At 38.1% G+C, this 24,920-nt stretch overlaps 1 protein-coding gene and 1 long non-coding RNA gene across 5 annotated transcripts in view; one reads left to right on the forward strand and one right to left on the reverse strand.

Moving 5' to 3' along the window:
• The window catches only part of KIF6 (kinesin family member 6), a 298,810-nt gene that overhangs the window by 179,545 nt on the left and 94,345 nt on the right, over positions 1-24,920 (reverse strand). For 3 of the 4 annotated variants that reach the window (XM_074348648.1, XM_045509275.2, XM_074348649.1), the window contains exons 7-10: positions 16,278-16,484; positions 8,575-8,718; positions 7,564-7,650; positions 1,536-1,639 (exon numbers count right to left, since the gene is read on the reverse strand). In XM_074348648.1, coding sequence (XP_074204749.1) covers positions 1,536-1,639; positions 7,564-7,650; positions 8,575-8,718; positions 16,278-16,484 — 542 coding nt within the window. Of the gene's footprint in view, positions 1-1,535; positions 1,640-7,563; positions 7,651-8,574; positions 8,719-16,277; positions 16,485-24,920 lie in introns of those variants that run through there. The other variant, XM_074348650.1, reaches the window with a different exon arrangement.
• LOC123613909 (uncharacterized) overlaps positions 1-24,920 on the forward strand; it is a 100,499-nt gene that overhangs the window by 9,652 nt on the left and 65,927 nt on the right. The gene's annotated exons all lie outside the window — the stretch shown is intronic.

Consider the following 24,920-nt stretch of genomic DNA (forward strand, 5'->3'; position numbering starts at 1 on the left):
TGGGTACGTTCAGCCAGTGGGAGGCGCTACTGGGGACTGGAAGAGGGGCTGCGGGAGAAGCCAGCACTCCCTACCGGGATGATGCCTCCAGAGCACATCCGGCTCCTCAGAGGCCCTGGCTTCTGTCAGGGAGCCCTCATCATAAGTCAGCTCCTGCCGCCAGCACCACACTCCGGCTTTGTAACACAGCCTTCTTTTCTACCAGAGTTCCTCCAGTTTGAGGGGTGCCAGAGTGCCTGCTATTCCTGGCTTCTGGGGTGCTGCAGCATTCCCACAATACCATCTCCTGTACAATAAATTCCTTAAAGTTCCTTTTGTTGAGAGGTCTAGAATGGTTTTGTTTTCCTGGCTGGATCCTGATTTGAAGATTAAAATTCTGAAGAGACATCTTCAAAGATAATAATGGGTAATTCCTTTTTTTGAGGGGAAAGGAGCACCACAGGGAATTTTAAACGTGGGCTTCTCAATATCTAAGATATCCCACGTTATTCCAAGGGGTGACATGAAATTATTTGACATGTAAATTTTGGCAATATATTTCACTTTAATCGCATATACGCCACAAAGCAGTTCTGCAAGGAAAGCCTGAGGGGCCTATCATGTTGTTAAACACAGCGTTCTAGAATTAGGAAATGCTATCCTAGAGGAGGAAGGCTTTGAATATAACAGAAACCTTGGTTAAGGCTTCTCAAGCTTTAGACCCACCTCCAGGGGCAGCCATGAGCTAGTTTAAAGAAAATACTTTTTATCATCTCTATTAGTTACCATTTTCTCTGTTGAGAGAGGGTCAGGTCACATGACAGTAAACCTTTAGAAAAATCTTGTGTAGCTCTATTTCTTATTTGGAAATAGAGAATACCTCTGCCTTCTAAGCCTAGTCCGTTGTTACCACTCCTCCACAAATGCTTAATAAGCAGCACAGAAACAAGAGAGCCCATCACTGTGACTCACGACCAGAGAGAACACGAGGGCCAGGCTGAGCCACCGGTACGCCATGAGGCTGCATATCTGAAGGCTCTGAAAGATGCCGCAGTTGTATAAAGCTCTGAATACCTGCTTTCATTCCCATTTTGAGTGTCTGAACTGCAATATATGGGCCACCTACTTATGAAAGGAGAGGGCTTACTTTGGCATGGGATAAATTGGTGCTTGCAGCAAGATGCTGTTTAATACAAAGGACGTTTCTTGAATTCCTTTCAGATCTGAGATCCACAGCTTAAGAGTGTTCGGTGTATATGTTTTAAAATTGCATGACCATTATACAATCCCTTTTCTTCAGCTGGCATGAGAAGGATATTCCCATCCTCTCTACGCTCTGTTCTTTGCTTCCTCAAAGCTGAGGCGGCAAAAACACTGCCAGCCTTATCCAGCTTTTCATGGAAAGCCGCCACTCTTAACTGGCGCCTAAATGCAATTTCAGACCGTCCCAGGAGACCTTCGTGCTTTGAGGTGAATTCATAACGTGAGGGCCAACAAAGAAGTTAACACAAACTTGCATTGTTGAAAAGGAAAAGAGAAAAAGTCTGCAGGCTTACTGAAGGAGCTCGGCTTCTGTGAGTGCCTCTGTCCTCTGCTCCCCAGTGACAAGGGCAAGTTCATCCTTCAGCTCCTGGATTTCCTTTTGTAGGCGTAGAATCATCTACAAATGGCAAAGCAGGAGAGTAAATGTCAGCTCCTCCTTCAGGGGAGTTATGTGACAGAGAATGTACATATTTCAAAATTATAAACTACTTCAAGGATATAAATATGTAAAGAGAATGATATAAAAGGCACACTTGTACCTACCACCCAGCTTTGTCAAATCTTAACATTTTGTCAAAATAGTCCTAGATTTTTTTTTTTTTAATTAATAAAACATTACTGATGTAACCGGAGCCCCTTACTCCTGTTCCCGTTCTGTGATTCCTGGGCTGATCACTATCTGGCATTTAGTGGGTAGCATTTCCCTGCATGTTTTCAAACATTTACTCCACATGTATGGATGTGACTGTAAGTAATGTATGATATCATTTCGCATGCCTTACACTTTATGTAAATATTACCGTGCTGCACGTAACTGCAACGTGTCTTTTTTTTTCACACTATGTTTTTGAGATTATTTATATTGCTTCTTGCGGCTGTAGCTCATCAATTTTCATAGATATTTATAGTATTTCAGTAAAGGAATATATCACAATTTATGTTATCTACGTCTTCTGTTGATGGACATTTAGGATTTTTTACTGTGTACATTATAAATCTCTGGGCACATATGGGAGAGCTTCTATGTAGTGTGCACTTAGCATTGGGTGGTTGTCGAGTAAGTGCATCTTCCCCTTTCGTATGTTGCTAAACGGCTCTTTAGAGTACTTGTACAAATTCTCATCAGCTACATACCTAAGTTCCTGTTTCCGCACATTTTTGTCACTATGCGTGTAGTATTGCCAGACACTTTAATTTTGCCAATCTGGGAGGTGTAACACGGCATCTCATCCAGTTCTCACCTGTATCTTCATGATTATTAGTGAGGTCGATCATCTTTGTACATGTATATTGGCTGTTGGGCTTTCCTCTTCTGTGAATCATTTATTCACATTCTTGCCATGTTTCAGGTGAGCTGTTTTTCTTTTCCTTATTGATTTGCAGGCTTCTGTGCATATTCTGGATGTGAACCCTTTGTTAGCTACATGCAATGCACAGGTTTTCTCCCAACCTAGGTCATGTTTTTCACTTTGTGATGTTCTTTTTGTTAAATGAAAGTTTTAAATTTCAATATTTCATTATCAACTGTTTTTGCTATGAGTTTATTTTTGTGTCTTCTTCAAGAAAATCTATTTTACCTAAAGCCATAGGGATACTTGCCTGTATGTTCTTATAAAAATTTTGTAGCTTTGCTTTCTACATTTAGGTTGATTTTATTTTGCAGGAAGTGTGAGATGTGGATATAATTTAAATTTTTTTTTATGGCTAACCATGCAAGATTTGCTGTTAAATTCTGTTACATAATATACTTTCATATATAAAATCTGTCTTTTTCTGGGCTATTGGTTAAAAACATTTGTCTCCTTGACTATACACATGGCAATACCACACTGCGTTCATTACTATATCTTAAGAAATTTTGGCATCTAGATAGAACAAGCCCCTTCCATCTTGTTCTCTTCCAAAATAGGCTAGTTTTTTCATATAAATTTTAGACCTGGCTTGTAAAATTCTACCAAAGGTCCTCCTCAAGTTTTAACTGGAAATAAATTTGATTAAAAGGTTAATTTGGTAAGACATGAAAGTAATGATATTGAATCATCACATCCATGAACATGCTACGGCTTCCACTGATTCCTTTTAATGCAGATTTATGGTTTTCTCTATAAATATCTTACAAGTTTTTAATTAGATTTTGTTCCCAGAATTTTAAAGTTTTTGTTGCCATTATAAATGGAATTTTTGTAAAACTGCATTTTCTAATTATTGGCTTTTGATGTATAGGAAAGCAATTTACTTTTATGCATGGATTACATAGCAAATAATTTTCTCAACATTAATTTGGTTATCTGTTTATCTGTTATTAAACACTCCTGGATGGTCTATGTGAGCAATCACATTGTCTGCAAGTAATGACAGATGTTCTTATTTTCAATCCTCATAAGTTTTAAAAAATCCTGCCTTTGTCCTTGCTAGAACCTCTGAGTACAGTGCTTAAGACATTCTTATCTTATTCCTTCTAAAATTTCACCTTTAAAATGTGTGCTGTAGTTCGGGTTGATAACCCTTAATCTCTTTAGGAATGTTCACTTACATTCATAGTTTGATGAGTCTTTTCAAACTACCGATGAATGTTTAATGTTATCAAATATTTTTTCTGCATCTAGTGATGTGATCATATAATTTTTCTCTTTTAAACTGTGAATGTGATGAAGCACCTTAATTCATGTGATTTTAGTTTTTAGTATGAACTACTTCAGATATGCAAAAGGTATAAATAATACCTTGTACCTACTGCTTAGCATAAGTGAATGCCAATGTACCTACTACTTAGCTTAAGAAATAAAATATTAGACTCCCATTAAGCCCTCACCCCTGGATAGCCTCCCCTAAGTGAATTCCCCATTACCACTACCCTAAATTTAGTATTTATTTTTCCCATGGTTTTTTTTCCTTTTACTATTAATTTGTATATTTTCTAATGATAGATTATCCTTAAATTCCTGAAATAAATCCAGATAGGTCATGATACCACATATCATATTAGTGATCATATGGTTATAAGGCAAAGTTCCTAAAACAGAAATTAGCAGGCTGAATCCAATTTTTATTCTTCTTCCAATATTTGGTAAACAAAAAAACCCATCAAGTTGATCTGTCTGTCTTTCCTTCTTTCCTTCCTTCCTTCTCTCCTTCCCTCCCTCCTTTCCTTTTTCTCTATTTCTCTCTCTCCTTTTGGTAGCTTTGTTATTATTGAGTCAATTTATGTATTAGTTGCAGATATATTCATGTTTTTCAGTTCTTCTTGCATTAGTTTCAGTGTTATGTTTTTCTAGGAAATTGTCCATTTTGTTTAAGTTTTCAAATTTATTGCCATTCAAGCACTTTGTTATTATTTTAAGATATCGACTGTACATACTTACTGTTAAGTCCTCTTTTCATTTTAAATATTATTGTATTGATACGGCCTTCTTTATTCGTTTCTTCATGAATCTTTCCAGAGATCTGTTCATCTTATTAATTATTAAAAATCAACTTCAGGTTTTGTTCTCTTTACTCTATCTTCGCTTTGTCTTTTGTTTTCACTCATTTTTATACTTTTTAGTTTCTGTCTTTCTATTTTTTTGGATTTATTTTATTGTTCATTTTCTAGGTTCTTAGCTTGGGGGTTACCAGACTAAGGGAGCTATGAATATCTGAATTTCAAATCCATATGAGGCAGAGCCTTAGAATTTCAAATTTTGAGAGAAACTACATCTTGTTCTACTAGAGTCCAGGCGAAGCAGACAAGCTTGCCCAGCATCTTCCTATGCCCGTAGACACCCCTGGCATCTTCACACTTCTGCTGGTTTTATGTTGGAGAGTGGGGAGGATGTCTTAGATTCATCATCTACCTTCCAAGGTCCCAGGCTTTGACTTCTATACCTTTGTTACAACCCCCTTCACCCCTCTACTCCAGGACAACAGCAGCCTCAGCCTTGTTTCCAGGCCCTGGAGAATTCCCTTACTTCCTTCAACCTCAGATATGTATTTCAAAAGATGCTTGTTCAATTTTATGTATGTGGGTTACACATTATCTGTGCCACATCAATAGGACCAGACGTTACAAGCATGACACTGAGTATTTTGAAATATGTCAGTGCTCCAAGAATGTCATTTAAACTCAGGGATTAAGTGAGTTTTAGCTGTTTGCTTTTTTCAAAACATTCTTAGAATTATCAAGCTGTGCAGGATGAAAATCCTTAGACAGGAACTATGGGAGTCATTCATTTGTGCCCTCCTTCTACCAAATTAATATTGATGCCACGTTTTCCACGTCTACTAAAGCTTTCAAGGTGAAGTCTAATCAAATTATCTTCTGTCTTATTGAACAGAAACTGCAAAACTAAGCCAACTTTTCATGATTTTAAGATTATTACAGTCACACCTCCCATCAAATTACTGTAGGAACTTTGGGATGAGAGCCATCCTTAGAAGATTTTGGCCCACACTCAAGTCACCACAGACTCTGGCCTGTTTGCCATTCTTTTATCATCTTGTCTCTCTGAGGTACCAATATTTGTAAAGAAAGCAAGTCAAATACTTGGTGATCCTGATCTTACAGGGCTGGCTCCATACTGTCCATTAAATTTTAAGCGTAAGATACAGGATATCCCATCCAGTTGTATTTTTGAGTGGTTTTGAGAATACTTTTCAATTGTCACTTGTGCTTCAGAAAAGCTCTGTACATAAAATAATGAACAGTAGTGTCAGTTTTTAGAAGCAATTATAAAGGAGATCGGAAAACCACACTTGTCAATTACTAGATTACTCTGCAGCAGGAAGACCTCAACACTTGTTCAATTATCAGCTATTAGATTTTGACTTCTGGTTTCTCGTTTCTTTAAACCTCTCACAGACCTACATCAAACACATGATAATGTTCGTCTTTCTTCATTCTTCAAGTTCCTTCAAAGAAAAGTCTCTCTAAGCCAAATTTGAAGGGAAAAAACCCTCCAATGTCTAATATGTTTATTTTCCTTCAATTATGAAGTAATTTTTGTCTTCAGGCTAGTAAGTCCACTCCTGTCTTTCTCATTCTGCACAATGTCACCAAGCTGCTGGCAGGGTAAGGACAGCAGAAAAACTCATCCTAGGAGTTCAATTCCACTTGATTCCAGCCTTTGAATTGTGTCCTTTTCCAGTGGGGGCACCATGTGATGCTGGGATCTGACCAGGGCCTGGACTGTACACGGATGCTGCCTCACCTAGCGGTTTCTCCAGAAGAGAATTCCACCAGAGAAGCTCAGGCTCCCCGAGGCAGGCAGGACTGACGAAACAGTCACCCCATTATTCTTGGGTCCTCCTTTTCCTCTACTCTTCAATGGCATGATTTCAATGGAGGAAGGGCAAACACTCAAGAGGAAGTAATTAATATGGGTAACAGTGAATTTGAGATCTTTGGAGGGTGGGGGGAATTTGAGAAATTTGTAAGTGAAGCACCATTGGTACGATTTCCCATCTTTTTCATAATGCATGCCACCAAGCTTACACGAGCTTATTTTCCAGGGAAAATTTTTTTTAAGTAGAATGATTCGAACTTGAGAGTTTTACAAAATCGAAATATTTTACTTCAACATTTTCATTGCTGGCATGAGTTAATCCTTTGTTGCATTTTATTTGTAGAAGACTAAATAGAGAAAAGAAAAAAATCTGCATTTATGATGAGTAGCTGAATCATGTAACTTGCAAATATTCTTCCTTGAAAACAAGCACGTTGATAAAGAAGGAATCATTGTTATAAAACTAGAAGCTTGGCCATTTTTCCAAGCCAATTATTAATTTTCAAGCCAATTATTAATTTTTTTTCAAATCTCTAGAATAAGTCACCAAACAGTTATGTAAAATATGGTTCTACTCAATAACGATTAGGACTTCTTTTTCTCTATAAGCTTTTATAAAAGATAATCTATTATTATTGTCTCTAGAAAGCTAAACTGATTTTCTGAAAGGCTACGACCTGCATATAAATGTAACTGTGTCTGATTCTACTGTCTGTGTCCTTAGGACTCACTGTGCATCTAACTGAGGGAATGATGGGTGACTGTAGATAAGAGCAGGGGCTCTGGAGTCAGACTGTCTGTGTCTGAATCCTGGCTCTGCTACTTCTGACACTATGACTCAGCTCAAGTTACTGAGCATTCTCTGCCTCAGTTTTGTCATCTGTAAAGTGGAGATAGAGATGGCATCTACACATGAGGTCGTTGTGAGAATTAAATGAGTTAACATGTTTGCAGTATTTAGAAGATTGCCTGGCTGGAAGAGTGAATGCCCCACAAGCTTTATTTCATCTTTGATATACTTCGATTTTTTTTTTAACATAGTCAGTTAAAAGTTGCTTACCAATCTGGGATCGATTTCTTCATTAAGAACAGCTTCATTCCTTATGAGTGCCACTCGTTGTGCAAATCTGCAGGTAGATATAGACTCCTAAGGAAACAAGGTAAGTCCTTAAAATGTTATGACATAGAGAGATAAAACTTTATTTTTGTTCACAGGAAAAACATGTACACCTAATGAGTGATGTGCATAAAACAATGAGAAAACATGCTTTCAAATTAGGGAGCTTTGCTCTGGAACATTATTTTGCATTAAAATTTTGTTTGGGCTTAATAAAATGAGTAATACACCAAGTATGGGAGATCCTGAGGTCCTAAATGACCATTGGTATATGCTTGTCAACTACTGATCTGTCAAACCAGAACCAAATATACAAACCATAATCATAGTAGATACCATAATCCATAAATATGAAAGATTACAAAATAAATATTTGTAATGGCCAAAAAGAGAGGCTTTTCAAGGCATCTTATGATGCTCCTGGGGCTTGGCCTTGTTTTGGGAGGTGGCCTACCACTTCCTGTTTTCCTCTCTTAGAGAAAGTCTGAATCCCAAATGTTAAGCTGAAATGCCTGAAACATCAGCTGACTCTAAAGCAATCCAGGAAAGCCATCTGGTAGCCAGCCCCTGACAAGCATCCTGGGTGAGGTGCCTAGGGACACATCTCGGGACACATCTTGGAGATGTGTCCAAGGCATCTAAGCAATCAGGAGCAAAACAGATCAGGAGAAGCTGGTGGGTCTCCTCTCTCATGCCTCTGGCTGAGGTAAATAATCCATCAGCAGGTCTTCCAAAATTTGTGTATAAGGTTTTCTTCAAACCAGGCTGTGCTATGTGAAGTCAGTTCTCAAATGGGGTAATAATAATGCTGGCAAATTATCTGAACTCTGAACCACTGAAGGCACACCCTAACCCAGCTGAGTAGATGGAAACCCACCCAGGACCCTTCATTCCATCTCACAAACTAGCAGTAAAAACTCAGACTGAGAGCTCCAGAAAGAAGGACCAACATACATCGATATTCCTTTTCTCTAAAGAGAGTGTTGCAATCATGGTTGTCATGCAGTTCCCTCCCAGACTATCTCTTAGGACACTGGTCATCATGGAGTTCCTGTACGGAATGTGTGAACGGTGTTTTTCTGAAAGGGCAACGATAACCTGTGGGGAAGGAGAGAAAAAAGAGCATTCACTTAGCAGAAAATGCACATCTGACACCTGAGCTGTGACTGCAATAAAAATACAAAATGCAGTGACCCCCCCCACAAACCTTGGGCTCAGAATACATATCTTCATAATATTCAGTATAAAAATGGTGAATATGAATGAAGCAAATGTAGCAAAAACATACTAGGATGAACTCTGTAATTTTTGGATAGATTATATAACTTGTACAGAATTGGATACAGTATTATTATGTTTTCAGTCACTGGGAAATTTGTATAAAAACTCAAGAGTATATCATGCCAGATTTAAAAAATCCTACCAAAATTGGTCTGTATGCCTCATCTTCAAGGTAAAAGAGGCAGAGTAGTAAATAAGAACCACAAGAAGCAACAGGGGTAAGTGGTGGAGACCCCGGATTCTGGTGCCAGGTTGTCCAGGTCCAGATTCTAGCCTTACCAGGGCATGCCACTCAACATTTCTGCCTCATTCTCCTCATCTGTAAAGCAGGGAAGAGACAGTATCTACATGTCAGTAGTTGGGATAATTAGAAGAGTTAAAATGTGCAAATTACTTTGAGTAGTAGCAGTGTTTAAGCAGTGTCTTAGGTACTTAATAGGAAGGCAGTAGATGGATGGGTGGGAAGATGGATGAAAGGCTGCTATGGGCTGTCCCCAAAGGGAGCCACCGGGGGTCCAGGGCTTTCTGGGGAGGATGAATCCAGTGCTTAGATGCCTATTGCAAAGCATCAGGAATAGATCACCCACAGATGTGACACGTGACTTCAGGCCCCTTGCTTCTCCTTTTGTCCTCTCATGGTCTCCTCTCTGCACAGCAGCCAGAGGAATCTTTATAAAATGTTTGTTACACCAAATCACTGCTTATAACCTTCCCAATGCACTTAGATAATGACCCAACCCCCGTGTGACCTGGCTCCTGTCTACCTATCTCGCTGCGCCTTCCATGGAGCTTTCGTGGTCCACACTGGCCTTGCTGTTGCTTTCTCACACCAAGTGTAGCCCCACGTCACACCCTTTGAACCTGCTTCTTTTTACCTGGGATACTCTTGCCCCAGATTTTCTTACAGCTTCCTGCTTCTCATCAATCAAATCTTTGCCCAAGTTTTATTTTCTCACAAGGGCTTTCCCTGAATCCTCTATCAAAAGTAACACCCTGAAATCCAGGCTTTTGCTCTGTTTTATTTTTCTTCTGATACTTACCACTATTTGAAATTTTACTTATTTACTTGCTTGTTATCCGCCTCCCCACTAGACTTTCTGCTCCACAAGGCAGAAACAAAGGACTTTGTTTCTCTTATTCATGGCTCTATCCCCACTGCCAAGAATAGTGTCCCGCACCCAGTACGTGTGGTGGAAACTAAGTGTCTCTCTCAGCTCTTGTGACAGCCCCCATTCTAGTTCTGCTTCCTACGAAGTTACATTTCCTAGTCTCTCTTACAGCTCACAGTTTGTGTGAGACCTGGCTCCATCAGGCAGACACCCCCGTGTGGGGTCTGGAGGTGAGTAATGAGAGGTGGTGGTCACAAGAAGGGAGTCCAGATTTGTAGGAGAGTGTGGTGGCAAAGGCATCAAGTTCTTTTGAGGCAGCTTCAGGGAAGTTTCTGGAATCTAGGACCTAATGTTCTAAGTGCCAAGTGGGGATTACAGTAGCCTTTTACAGAGCGGTTCAGTGGTGTGGTTAGAAGTGTCTCTCAGTTGCTCTCCTCTGAGCTGTGTAGTATCCAAGCCCAGTTTTCTAATTTTTCTTGAGATTCTTTACGTTTAATAAGCTCTATGTGGCTTAAATTAGCTAGAGTGACTTTCCCAGTCTGCAACTGAGAAATCTGGCTAACACAACATATGTTCAACACTTTTTTCAACTGTGAAGGAATGAATGAGTAGATTAATTAGTTTTACCTGGGAAAGCAGTGTGAGGGCCTTAGTATTGAATGGCATTTGGGACAACTAGGTTTCAATGTAATTGGAAAGAAAGTGAGGAATATGGTGGACCCAAGTGTGAGTGGCAAGGTGGTAGCATGGGGTACTGAGCAGAGGTCCAGGTCCTAAGAGCCAAGAGGACAGATACCTGAGACAGGCAAGAAAGGCCCAAATACCAGACACCAGACCAAACACGGGTTGGTCTGACAGATATGCAGAGAGAGTGGCATTATTGTTTATCAATCACCAACCCTTTCTAAGTACTTTTAAGTTCTTTCACAAACGAATGTCACTATTTTTTTTCCTGATCTAGGAAATAATATTGATATCTTTTCTAATCAACAGTTTTATTGACAACTTAGATGATACAAAGGAGACTATACTTGTTAAACTTCCCTTTGGTATTAAATTAAATGGTGTGTTTGTTAATTTGCTTTTGGTTGTAGTAACAGAAAAATGTAACTCAAACTGGCTTTAATCATAGGGAAATGTACTGGCTTATGTTAAGTATAAAAGGAAATGCTTTAGGTTAGAACTGACCCAAAGGTCAGGGACCTTTTAGCCAAGGTAATGGTTTTTGCCAGTTTCTCTGCTCTATCTTCCAGCTGGTAGAAGTCTGCCTCTCCTTGGGGCCATAGAATGCCTACAAAATGCCCTGATGTTACATACTTCCATCCTCATAACTGACGTGAGGAAGCTCTCTAATCCTTAAACGTGAGTCCTGAGCTTCACTAGGGACCAACTTGGGTCATGGGCCATTGCTGAATCAATTACTATATCCTGGAGAAAGACTGGCTCGAATCAGCTTAGACCAGTAAGGGTGTCCTTCTGCAGCTGGGATGAGCTTCTGGCTGCTACCCCAGAAATAAATGCTGTAGAGGCAATCCTAATGTCCATTCCAGAAAGGGTTATAAAATTGTTGAAGAGAATAATCAAAATTTCAAATGAGATTATGGATTAGAAAATACAGTCTTTAAAAATGGGGGAAATGAAGGCAGTGAATGAAAAAAGAAAGAACCCAGGACTTAAAGTCAGAATCTAGCTGTCCCATTTATATGATCATAGGCAAAACTCTTATTACCCTCAGTTTCTCCACCTGTAAAAGTGGGATTAGAATGCTTGCCTATCTCACAGAAATGATTTAAAGATCATTAGATGGACTATTACTCAGCCATAAAAAAGAATGAAATAATGCCATTTGCAGCAACATGGATGGACCTAGAGATTATCATACTAGGTAAAGTAAGTCAGACAGAGAAAGACAAATATTATATAATATCATTTATATGTAGAATCTAAAAAAAAAAAAAGACAAACAAACTTATTTACAAAACAGAAACAGATGCCCAGACATAGAAAACAAACTTATGGTTACCAGTGGGGAAAGGGATGAGGAGGGATAAATTGGGAGTATGGGATTAACAGATGCACACCACTATATACAAAACTGACCCCTGGGACAGATACAGACCTTCATAGTGACCCAGAAATGGCCACTATTTGAGAGAGAGGCAGCAGTAGATTATTTTTGGTGAGGCTGCTTTGTGTTCTCTAAATTGGGCAGAAACCAAATGACCCGAATGGCACGGGGTAAGGAGGTGTTCAAACAACCTGGATTTTTTTTTTTAACATTTACTTCCATTTTGGATTTCATGCATAAATGCAGTAACATGTTCCAGAAGGCATTCTTTAAGCAACACAGAGTGGAACCTCACATTACACTTAATGATATTTCCAAGTACCTAGAAACTATGCCTGAAATCAATAATTCAGCTTGCTATTTACTGAACTAAGGAGAATTTCTTTTATAGAGCTCAGAAGTCCATGGAAGATCATCCCCTGAAAATGGACAAAGATCTGAGTGTTACAATTAGCACCAGCACCATTAGCTTTTCCTCTTGAACACAGCACATCCAGTGGAAGCCAAGTGTTACATGACATTCTGAAAAAAGTCCCTCTCATATTGGATAACTGGCTGAAGGTGACCCAGGTTCTGATTTCTGCAGAAGCAGAGAGCAAACATTCTGTTTCCAGTGGTTTCTCACTTGGTGTTTGGACTGACGGACCCAGGGTCACACGAGGAGCACTTGGTGAGGCTTATAGTCAGGACAAGTATGCATGGCCCTTTCCTTTTTCTCCATAGACTGGATTTCTAGGGCCAAGATGTACCCTGTTATTGTGGCTTAAAATGTTTTCGAGGAGACTTTTTGGAAAAAGTACTGCATACACAAGGAAAACTCCAAAACCAACAGTACTCTGGCAGACAGAAATTTATTTATTTATGAGCACAATAAGGTGCATTTAACTCAAAAAGGCTGTACCCTGCAAGCAGGTGTAAGGCCTGACAATTATGGCCAGAAGGGCAGTTGCAGTTCTGCATGAAATTCCTATGAGCCATGTGGGCTAGTTAACGTCAGAGAGGTGACCAAACTGTCTATTTCCTGGCCCATCTCCATCTTATATATTGAAACTGACACAGAGACGATATAATCAATCACTGATACCTGCGTGCATTTTTGTTACGGCATTGATCTTACTCATTGGGAGTATTTGTTTCCATGCTTTGCTCTTTCACTGATGAAGTGGTTGCACGGATTATTTCTCAGTCATACTCTATCCCCATTGCCTAATATAGCTCGTAGCACCCGGTGGATGCTCAATCACTGCCTGTTGAATGAATGAGTGAATAAGTGAATGAAGCTAATTAAACTAAACTATGTTATACTTCCAGTCTCATTAGCCTCATAAAAAAGCACTTCATGATGAAAATTTGTTAGTAAAAGTCCCTCAATTCTGTTATTTCATCAACAGTATCTACCCAGTCTTTTTAGTATTCTCATTCCTATGACCTCTTTGGTTCCCTCTCACTTATCTCTTTCCGTGTAGAATTCCAAAATTTCTCAACCATCCACCTACTTTCTGTCGAGCAGCAGCTCCTAGATTTACTCAGCCCCACACATTCATGTCCACACACTGCGGTCTTCCATATTGATGTTCGTCTTTGCTTTCACACTAATCTTCTTCTCCTCCTTGCTCCATTATTCTATGCCATAACCTCAATGCAGACCCTGGTATATCAGTGCAAATAGCTAACAGCTGCAGTGATGCAGTGGTGGCCTATGAAACAGATAAGTTACATTCGGAGAGCCAAAGGTCAACAACATGTGAATGCCACTATGACCCTGGGTATATCAATCCCCCAGACTGGAGCTACAGGCTGACAGACTTCCAGTCCCCACTGCCTGACATGCTCCAACCCCATTCTGGCTGGGCTCACTCCTACTCATTCCTCAGGTCTCTGCTTAATATCAGCCCTGAGAGAACTTTCATTAACTCTCCCGTCCTCTGTCTAAGTCCAATCCCCCATGACAAGCTCTCCTCACCCCTTGGACTTGCTCTGCACAGCTCTCATCGGGATTACAGCCACATACTTCACGAATACTTATTCAGTGCCTATCTCCCTACCCTGGACATGAGACCTTCGGGGCAAGGACTGTTTCTGCTTTGTTCAGCACTATGCTCCAGTGCCTAGCCCAGGTCTCAGCATGTAACTGTTCCTTCTAAGTATTTGTTAAATAAATAAACTAGCTATATAAAAAATCAAATGCCACATAGCCACTGAGACTCACATGAGGCTAATGTTACAAGAATTTTGAAGAGAAGTAATGTAAGGAGAGGAATAGTTTTAATGATAAGCAATGGCTTGAAAAGTTTGCGTAGAACGAAAAAACAGAAAGGATTAGGAGCAGAATGTTTTTCTTGAGTGATTTTAATTGGTGGAAATTTTGATTCAACTAACAAATATGAATATAATTTTGTATGAATGGATGGACATAATGGGAATTAAAAGACAGTGCTACCATCTGAAACAAGTAGTTACATTTTGAAATAAAGCACTTTGAATAGAGTCCATTTTACTTTCATATCAATGTTATATAAATGTCCTATTAAGTAAAAAGATCTGTTAAGTAAAAATGGTGTGTAATATTTGAGCAAGAAAGAGCTCAGGAAGGGTGAGTATTATTAGAAGCACTAAAATGATCCAAACATCATGAACATAAAATGATCTTAAATCTCTGGTTGCTGCATTACTGGGATTCATTTGGTCAGAGCCTAACTGTGTGTGCCTTGTTCACATGGATTTCCCTTAGGTTTCTCCCAATATGCTTTTTCAGCCAACTTGACCATCAGAAAGCATTTAACATCAGGACAGCATCATTCGCAAAGGGGTTCATTAGGCAGCAAAAAAAAAAAAAAAAGTTTTTTTTGTTTTTCTCAAACCTTTCAGTCTCCAACATTCATTAACAAATCCTTCTGCCTCGCCAATATCCTCTGTACTTCTCCACTCCAGTTTCTGGTCATGTTTCTCTCTCTCTCTCTTTTTAAGAATTTGGAAGTAGTTGCTATCTTTAACATTCAACTCACAGCACTTATACTCACAGAGCTGAAAGAAACTTAAGAAATCATCTAATTCAATCCACTCATTTTAGAGATGAGAATTATTTTCTTCTGGAAGATTTATTTAGCAAAATTCAGTTGAGTATTCTCTGTCCTTGGAGTAAAATTTGGAAATTAAAAATTGAGCTTACACTGGGGTTGACTGTGATAAACTTGAGGTTGGGACAGGGAGGGGAAATTAAAGAAAAGAGAACCACTGCAGGGAACAGAATCACCAACTAGATAAAGTCACTACCAACGGAGAAGATACTGGTCATCTTCACATGTTCTCATAGCTAATATACCAGACTGAAAAAAATAGGCCATGGAGGCCATTTTTAATCTATAGTCACACCTACTACTAATTTTATAATAAAAACAATAAGGCGCAGTGAAAAAAAAGCACGGGCTTTGGAGCCAAGCAATTCCAGGTTCAAAGCCTCATCTCACTACTAGCTGTGTAAACTTGGGAAGGCCTGGGGAACACCTGACTTATAAAAACTGTAAGAGGGGGGTAATGTCTAATACCTACAGTGCAGAGCTGTTGTGAGCTTTAAACGAAGTGGTTTATACAAAATAAACACCAGTGTTTATAGCAGCATTATTCACAATAGCCAAAAGGTGGGAACAACCGTGTCCATGGACAGATGAATCGATACACAAACTATCATATATTTATAGCATATCTATACACACACAAGGGGATGTTATTCAGCCTCAAAAAGGGAGGAAATTCTGATACAGGCTAAAACATGGGTGGAATTATGCTAAATGAAATAAATCAAACACAAAAGCATAAATATTGTATAATTCCACTTATTTGCGTATCTAGAATAGGCAAATTCACAGAGACAGGAAGTAGAACAGAGGCTGTCGGGGGCTGGGAGTATAAAGAGATGGGAAGTTATTATTTAACGGGCACAGAGTTTCTGTCTGGGGTTATGAAAGCTCTGGAAATGGATGGTGGTGATGGTTGTACAACATTTTGAAGATACTTAATGCGACTGAGTTGTACACTTAAAAATCAGTGAAATGGTAAATTTTATGTCATATGTAGTTGGCCACAATAAAAGAAGAGAAACAGAACCAAAAAAAAATCCCAACAGTGCTAGTAGAATGCCTGATGTGAAGTACGTAGTCAAAAACTGGCCGGTAGAGATACATTCCACTCCGCCCGCTTACCTGTTCTAAGTAATGCAGTGACAAGTTGATGTACTTGGCCTCTGTTAGAAGCTGGCCCCCTACTCCTGTCTTCGCAACTCGTTCTGAACCAGCCAGGTCAACCAAATGAAGTTTGGCACGTCGGACAGTTGCGGATCCTGGCTCCTTGCTTGATAAGTGAATGGTGAAAATGCAGTGGGAACGGGTTGAAGCTTGGTTCATAGGAGTCTATGCAAAATACATTGTAAAACAAAAGTAATGTGAACAATGAGAATTTTTCAAGGATATCAAGAGACTTAAATTTATATTTCCAGTGATAAGACATTTCTCAGGAAGCAAACACTGTCCAGTGGAGTAAAAACACTTGTAGCTGAGACCCTTCATGTGAATTATTTTCAATGCATTACCTCTTGAATGACTGATAACCAATGTGAGTGGGTTCATTCCGAAAGTGAGAAAAGAGTTTGAATTAGGTGAACCTTGGGTCTTCTTAACCAATATATATCTTTATTTCATTACCTGACCACAATCTATCACATTGGCTAGCCATATTGAAAATGTTCTATGTGAATTTCATGGTAAAAGAGGTGAGAATGGGTGCATAGAGAGAATTCATTACACAATTGTACACACAATCCACAGACAAGTACATCCAATATCACTGCAACTACCCAAAACTGAACTGGGGGTCCCGGCCAATGTAATAAATAAGAAAAAATACAAGGCACAGTGGCAGGAAAAGAAGAAATCAAAGTGTCATTACATACAGAAAGTATTGTGGTTTACATAGAAAATGCAAGATCATCTATGAACAAACTGTTAAGGACTAAAAAGATTAGCAGGGTTGCAAGATCAATATGAGAAATCAATAACATTCTAATAACCCAGCAACAATTAATCAGGAAATATAATATTATTCATAATAGCAACAAAGATGATGAGATAATAAGAGATTAATCTTATAAAAGATGCATAATTTTCAGGGAAATGATAAAATAATATTTTATTACAAAATATTGAATACAAAATGAAAACCTGAATAAGTGGTGTGCCAGATATTAATATACCATTTTTTGGATGGGAAAATTCAAAATTAATTTCTATATTAATCTCTCTTTATAAAACTATCTATTCAGTGCAACGGAAATAAAAATGCCACTTGTTTTGTTTGCAGAACAAAACAAATTAATTCTAAACATCAGATGGAAGAGCAAATATCAAAAAATAACCAAAAACAATTCTGTGAAAAAATCGTAAGGAAAGGGGTCTTGTCCTGCTTTATGTCAGGGAATAATCATAATGCCACAGTAATTAAAACAGTGTGGTACTGGTGCAGGAGAAGATAACTAGGTCAGTGAAACACACTGTGCTCATTTAAGGAACTCTGTATAGGGAACGGGTGACGTCACACCACAGTGGAGAAAGGATGGACTCGTTAACAAACAGTGTAGGAATAACGGGCTAGCCATCTTGAAAAAATAAATTTAGACTGCTTTCTCATGCTATATACACAAATTAATTCCAGAATGCACTGAAGACTTGTGTGTAAAATAACACAGATTTAACATTAGTAAAAGAAAATATGGAAGCATACCATAATCAACCCAAGGTGGTAATAATCTATGATAAGACATAAAATACAAAAATGAATTGATTTGAAATATTTGACCAAATAATCCAAAATTAAAGAACTTCTGTGTGATGAGATAAGTTGAAAGACTGGGAGATGACATTTGCAATACACTTGGCTGACAAAAGATTCATATTTGAAATAAAGTATTTTCACAAATCAGTAAGACAAAGACAAACAACTCAGAAAATAATGAGCAAAGGATATGAACAGACAACCCATAAAGAGTAAACCTGAAAATGGTCAATAAGTCTCTGAAAATGGTTAATTAGTCTTTGGAAGAAAATGCTCAAACTTACAAATAATCAAGACAAATAATTAGAACCCAACAATAAACTATTTCATTCACCTCTATCAGACTTGCAAAAATTTTAAAAACAAACTCTAGCAAAACAAATGTTTGTAAGGATATAAGGAAGTAGGAACTTTTATATACTGCTGGTGGGAATGCAAACCAAGACTCTTTTTTGAGCGAAATGCCTATGACCCACAAGCCAGCAAAAGACTGAACACTAGGTATATTTCCTAGAGAGAAACCTGGGACAGGTGCATTATGGGAGAAACAGAGACAGACAGACAGACAGATGGATGGACATTGACTGCAACACTGCTTGGGACAGCAAGAAACTGGTGCAAGTGTACAACCTAAGTGGACATCTGCGGTTGAAAAGATGAATAAACTGGGATAACAAACTACAGAAAATTAAAATGAAACAAGTTTTATATAGATTGATATAGATTTCTAAAATAGAATACTGAGAAAAGCAGCATGTTAAAGAATGATATAAACACAATTATAGAACTTAGATAATTTAAAAAGCAATATTATCTAAAAATATTAGATCATGGTGCTGTAACTTAGGACATTAAAAGTGTAAGAAATGGACTGGAGGGCATAACAAATTAACGATAGTGGTTGCCTTCGTGAGGATGGACGTGAAAGACCAACAAGGAGATTTCAGCTTTATCTGGAATATCCTATTTCTTTTATTTAAAATTTATTAGAAGCAAATGGATATCAGATATCTAAAATATACATAAAATAAAAAAATATTGAAAATATTCCCAAGGAGTGTTAATATGAGTAAACGTGTTCAGATCTCCACCTCTGCAAAACAGGATTTAACGAAAGAATTTCCAAATGGATACACATGTGTTCAGATAGAGTAACATACATGGATGCTGTTTCAACCAGAAATTCTTTCTGTAAATATAAATTCTTGATATACACCATGGTTGACTTACACCAACTAGCAAAATACATAGATGTCAAAATACTGGCATAGTTTTGGTGATGATGATGTAGCTAGTGAGTTAAATAGGCTGAAAATTTGACCCATTACTTGTTGCCACAATAACTATACCCAAACCTAGCCAGTGTGTGATTTTGCATGCTAAAGTGGATTGGCAAATAACCGTGCATGTAAAACCGCAAACTCAAATTTAGAACCTAAGTTGAGGTGTTTTGGAAGTGACTGTAAGTTATTTGCAGAACTTAAACATGGGTTTCGTTTCACTGTTATATTCGCACAATAATAAATCCTACAGTACTGTAACAAAAGTCAAATGACAATGGATATAAGTGAATAACAGACTATCTGCCACAGCTGTCTTCAGCTTCTAAATTGATACACTGAAATCACAGTAAAATGTGGGCCATTAGCAACTATTGGGAGAACGAATCCATTTCAAAGGGTATATCAAATTAAATTGTATTTCTGGAGTCTGCAATTAAAATGCAGTAATATGTACAGGAGTCCATGTCTACAATTTTGTAACTTCTCATAAATATTTTCTGTGTGAAGCAGTAGTTGGTATCCTCTTAGCTAAAATTTTCTTAAACCTCAGAAAATATTCTTTGTGTGTAGCTGTTTAAGTGTGATTGAGTGTGCTGGTGTCTGCTCTGTGTTTATTTAAAGACGTCTTCATGTCTCATAGGCATGTCCCTGCATTTGTCCTTTTAAAGGTAAAATTGTATTAAAACGTTTCTGAAACTGCCTAAGAACAGATGGCACCATTTAGGCAGATTCATTCAAATTTAAGCGCACATTTTAAACAAATGTGCTCTTGGCACCAGAGACAGTGCCTTTGGAAAAATTCTAGTGATGATTAATCATCCACATGCAGACAGCTTTCACATTTCATATCGGTCTGTGTACACAGCCCTGTGTTAGGCAGTATGGAGATGAGAAGGAAAAGAAGGCATGGACCTTGCCCTCAAGGCATTTCATAATCTAGTCAGGAGCTAATGACAAAATGTGTGACAGGAGAGTGTACAATGAGAAAAAGGCTTATGTGCAGGAAAGACAGTGATCTGTCCTCAGCACTGAGCACCCTGACCTATTAGGTAAAACCTGAGAGTGCTAACCATTCCCTTGTTCGGGAAGCTCTCCACCCTCCTCCTACTCCCAGGTTTCTAGAGTCCCTCTCCTGGTACCTTCTCTCTGCTTGCTGTCTCCTTTTCCTTTATTGGACCCTTTTCTTTCTGGCTCCTAAAATAGGAATGTCCCAAGCTAAGGTCATCATATTTCTTCCTCTTGGGGAACTCTTCTCTAGTTCTGATTCTCACTGGATTGGCACTGTACTGTAGCTAAAATCACACCCCCAAAATCTTAGAATTTGGTATCAAATGACCTGATTTCAAGCCCTGCTTCCATCACTTGCTACTGTTGAAATTTTAAGCAATTTTACATAAAGTAATTTTGGGTTTTTGTGCCTTTGAAATGCCATAACAAGGCTTGCTTTGCTGCAAAGAGTCATACTAATTTCCAGCTTATGTGTTGAAATGGTGCATGAATTATAAAAGTTCATAAAAATGTTCACTCTGTTCAGACACCTCCCGTATCCTTATTTCCAACCGCAATCTCTCTGTACCCCAGATTAGACTGTCCAAGAGCTGGATTGATAATTGTCACAAAAATGTCTTGTCAGCATCATTAAGTTCAATGTTACCCAAAACAACCTTATCACTTTCCCTCACTCTGTGTCTCACAGATGGATACCAATCCATCCTATTCCTGTTACATTTACCCCTGTGTCTCTCCATCTCCAAATATCCTTTACCTCTCACTTACCTTACCTGTCACTACATTCTACATTCTTTCCTGATTAGTCTCCTTGTATTAACTCATCTTCTCCAACTGTTCTCCACCTTGCCAACAGAGTAATAATTTAAAAACACATATTTGATTATGTCAGTCCTACCCATATCCCTGAATTAAACTGGCATGCTCCCTAAGACTAAATATCCCTAGTTCCTTCACCTATGTCTTATACAATTTTTTTACCAAACTCTTTTTTAAATAGGGCACTCTGACACTGAACTGAATCTATTCTTTTGAATGTAGCCTAACCACAGCAGTGGAAACTGAGTTCTGAGCATTCAAATCCAGTGTTGCCAGGAAACAGCACACAAAGGGTTAAACCATATTTGTTCCAGCTTTTGGCCCATGTTATGGAAATTCTTTGGGAAACATACACACTTATTTATTTGATGACTGCATTTTAGTAGTTTTTATCCCAACATGGCTCTGTTGAGATAATTCTGGATTTTGATTTTTTTTTTTTTTTTGCAATTTCTTGCTATCTAAGAAAGAAAATATCTTGTATCTCCTCACCCAAACAATCCGTAAGACATGGAGTAGGGCAGAACAACAGCATTTCATAAAGACACCCTTACTCTCTGCTCCACTAGATAGCAGCTGTATTTTCTAACTGGCTACAATCCAAGTACTTTCCTGTACTTTCAATGTCTCTTTATATCCCCAAGGATACTCTGAGAGATTTTATTAAATAAACTGAATTCACTTCACTTATGAATTTTTACAACCCTATCAGAAAAGTGAATGAAATTAGTTTAAAGTGAATCAATAGTTTAAGCTGACTCTTTCCTAATTGGTTATTGACTATCATCTAATAATCCCTTTTCGGATTCTTTTTCAGGTCTCAGTATCAAAAATTTTAACCTGTCATTTTCCAAATGTTTTCTTTTTTGGAGGGTTGAAAATAAATGACTTTCTTTTTATAGAGTAAAAGTCTAAAATGCAGGCTCACCGGGTCCCTTACAGATTCATCGTATCGGTAGTTTTTTCTCTTTCTCATCTGCAGCATAGCGAAAGCTTACATCTCACGGAAGTTTACCTCCTCTACAAAGGCTCTCCTCTTCCCACTTCCTCCCACCTAGATTCTGAGGTCCCGAGGGGCAGGGACTGCGTCTTATACATCATCGTAACCCTAGCATAATGTAACAGTGTTCAAAAATGTTTGTTAAATTGTTGACTCTTGCTCATTTCTAATTTTCTGGGATCTATATGGCATGCTTCATACTTTCTAAAAATCTCCAAATAATTCAGAGACTACATCTGCAAACTCTTTAAATCCATGAAATATAATTTGAGTCTAAGAATTACTTGGAACAGCAAGATTGACTCAAATCTCTCCACTTATCTTGGGCTTCAGTTATTCCTTGCGTCGGATTCCAGAGCTCTTACTAACCACTACCCTATACATCTTCAACTGCGTTTTCTCTTGCCTAGAATGTCCTCTTGATAGTCAAGTATTGGCCAGTATGTCTTACTGGAAGAAGTATGCCCTTCTCCTCCCCCCAAATAAGCCTACTCCAAATTCATTTATCTTCATGAATTCCCTTGAACTATTCCCAAATGACATTAGCCATTGTGTTCAGAAAGTCCATTTAAACATTTGTATATATAGTCAAAGATGATTAATATCCAAACTCTGGAAAAATCCATTGTTCCAAATGGATTTTTAAATGTCCATCATTTAAAAAATTATGACACTGTAACGGACACTTTGCTCCAGAGGGTAATGAAGAGATGACGGTGTGATCAACCAGGCTACAGTTGAGTGTTTGGTGGTCCGCCCATTTCATGCAGTGTTAAGTGTGGTGCAGATTATAAAAGGTGATTCAAAAATGACCTTGTCAGACAATGGTGGCTTCAAACTGTCTATCTCAAAGGGGCTTGGAGCAGCAATGTACTTGTGGAGTGGTACTTGAAGCTGCTTTTGCAGCTTTACAAAATATAGCATTAACTCAAGAAAACACCACACGTCTGTACTGAAGGCTGAAGCTCCGTCTACAGCCCTCTAAACCCCTTTCTGGCACTGGTTGGGCTACCACGCTAAGAAGCTATTTCATATGGTATAAAACCTCAAATTTCATTGAACAAGAATCATTTTCTACAGAGAAGGAAATACTCCTTTGCTAAAAGAGAAATCTGAAAAGAAATGGTACAGCAACAAGAACTGGGTAACACTGATAAGCATTTTCAAAAGCTCTTAATTCATCTTCCCTTCTGGAATCTGCAGATGTATAACTACTAATCCTGGTGCTATACGATTTTCTTACACGTGTTCTCACTGGTAGAGCAACACAAACTTTCACTTATCATTATCTCATAATACTTTGTGTGTGTGTGTGGCCATTTTCAAGATTGAAAATTTTGATTTTAGGGGCCAAAATTAATATGTGAAATATGATTTTTTGTTTACATACTATAGTATTGTTTTTGTAACAGTTTTCCTACTTTTAGTTAATCTCATGTTTTAAATCACTTCAAAAATGATTATAAATAGTTAGCAAATAAAGTCTTCAATGATTCAAGTAATTTCTTTATATTACATATAAGAGTCCCTCGGATCCTTTGAATACTTGCTTCTTGTTGTATCTTATAACTTACACTTCATTCTTATGCACCAAAACCTTTTCTTTTTCCCCCAATCACTCTTCTATTTTGGAGTGAAGTATCTCAATAAGAATTGCCACTAATTTGGAATAGATCAGGTGAAGAAAATCTCTCTTAGGTTGAGCAGGAGTATACAATGTATATGCTTCATACTCTTTAAAGCAAACAACCAGGAACAACAGTAGCCACAGAATCCAGAATCCAGCTTTCATTCCTCGCCTGATAGCACTTTCTAACCAGATATCTTAAGAGATCTGTTCCATTACTCGTTTGCTCTATCTGAATCGAAGATAATCGAAAATACATCCATGTGTTTCCTAGACTGATACCAGAGCTTTTCAGGTTAAAACCCACCCTTGACCAAGGATTATCTAACCCTCCCCTGACTGGTTAAATGATTCCTCATCTGATTCCTCCCACAGTAAATGTGCTGGGTCAGGAGGCCCACCATACACGTCACGTACTCTAACTCAGCCTGGAAGAGTGAGGCCTGACTAAACCTACTGGCTTCACACGTGACCCTGTAAACACCTGCCTTGACCTTTCCTGAAGTTGTCTGAGAACATACTGCTCAGCAGCAAAATATCCCCAATTAGATAAACTTCTGTTGGAATTAATGATCCTAAACTGCTCATTTCCTTTCTGTTCTTTTGATAAGATACCTGGCTTTTAGAAAGTAATCAAAATCATTTTTCCCAGTTGCAGGACTTCTAGGTCCAGCTTATTATCAAGGTAGCTTTGGAAAAGAGAAAAATAGACTAGACACACCAATTTTGTTTAAAATTTAAAAGTAAGTTTTGGAGCAATCTGAAACATACGATAGTAATGTCTTGGGAATTGTCATTCACCTTTCTGATAAGAATACCCTAACATGTTTTATCATATATCCCTTCTAACAAGTCTGGAATCAATTTGATGGATTTTTGACTTTCATGTCTTCAAAGATCTATTAGCTGTCTTCGTAATTTTAGGAAAATTGAATGTCAGAATTAGTGATGCCTCTTCTGTTAGATGTCAGGCTTTAGAAGATTGCTTCCCCTATGGGTAATTTCTCCAAAATTTGGCAAATCAAAATCAAACACATTTATATAAAAATCCAACAATGCTAAAATCAGCACATATGGTAAACTGAGAAAGAATTTTAACTGTATCTTCAATCAGAGTTATGTTCGGTTATCATCCCTGTTTAATATCCTTGAACTGGGCATGATCATATGAACACCAGGGTAAAGGTTTGCTCTCTGAACAATGGAAAATATATAATCCTAAATGTTCTCCCACCTTTTTTGTTACTTGACTTCAAGAAGAATCATAGTTAAATTTGGTCCT

The sequence above is a fragment of the Camelus bactrianus genome, chromosome 20, assembly GCF_048773025.1.
Source record: "Camelus bactrianus isolate YW-2024 breed Bactrian camel chromosome 20, ASM4877302v1, whole genome shotgun sequence".
Taxonomy (NCBI): domain Eukaryota; kingdom Metazoa; phylum Chordata; class Mammalia; order Artiodactyla; family Camelidae; genus Camelus; species Camelus bactrianus.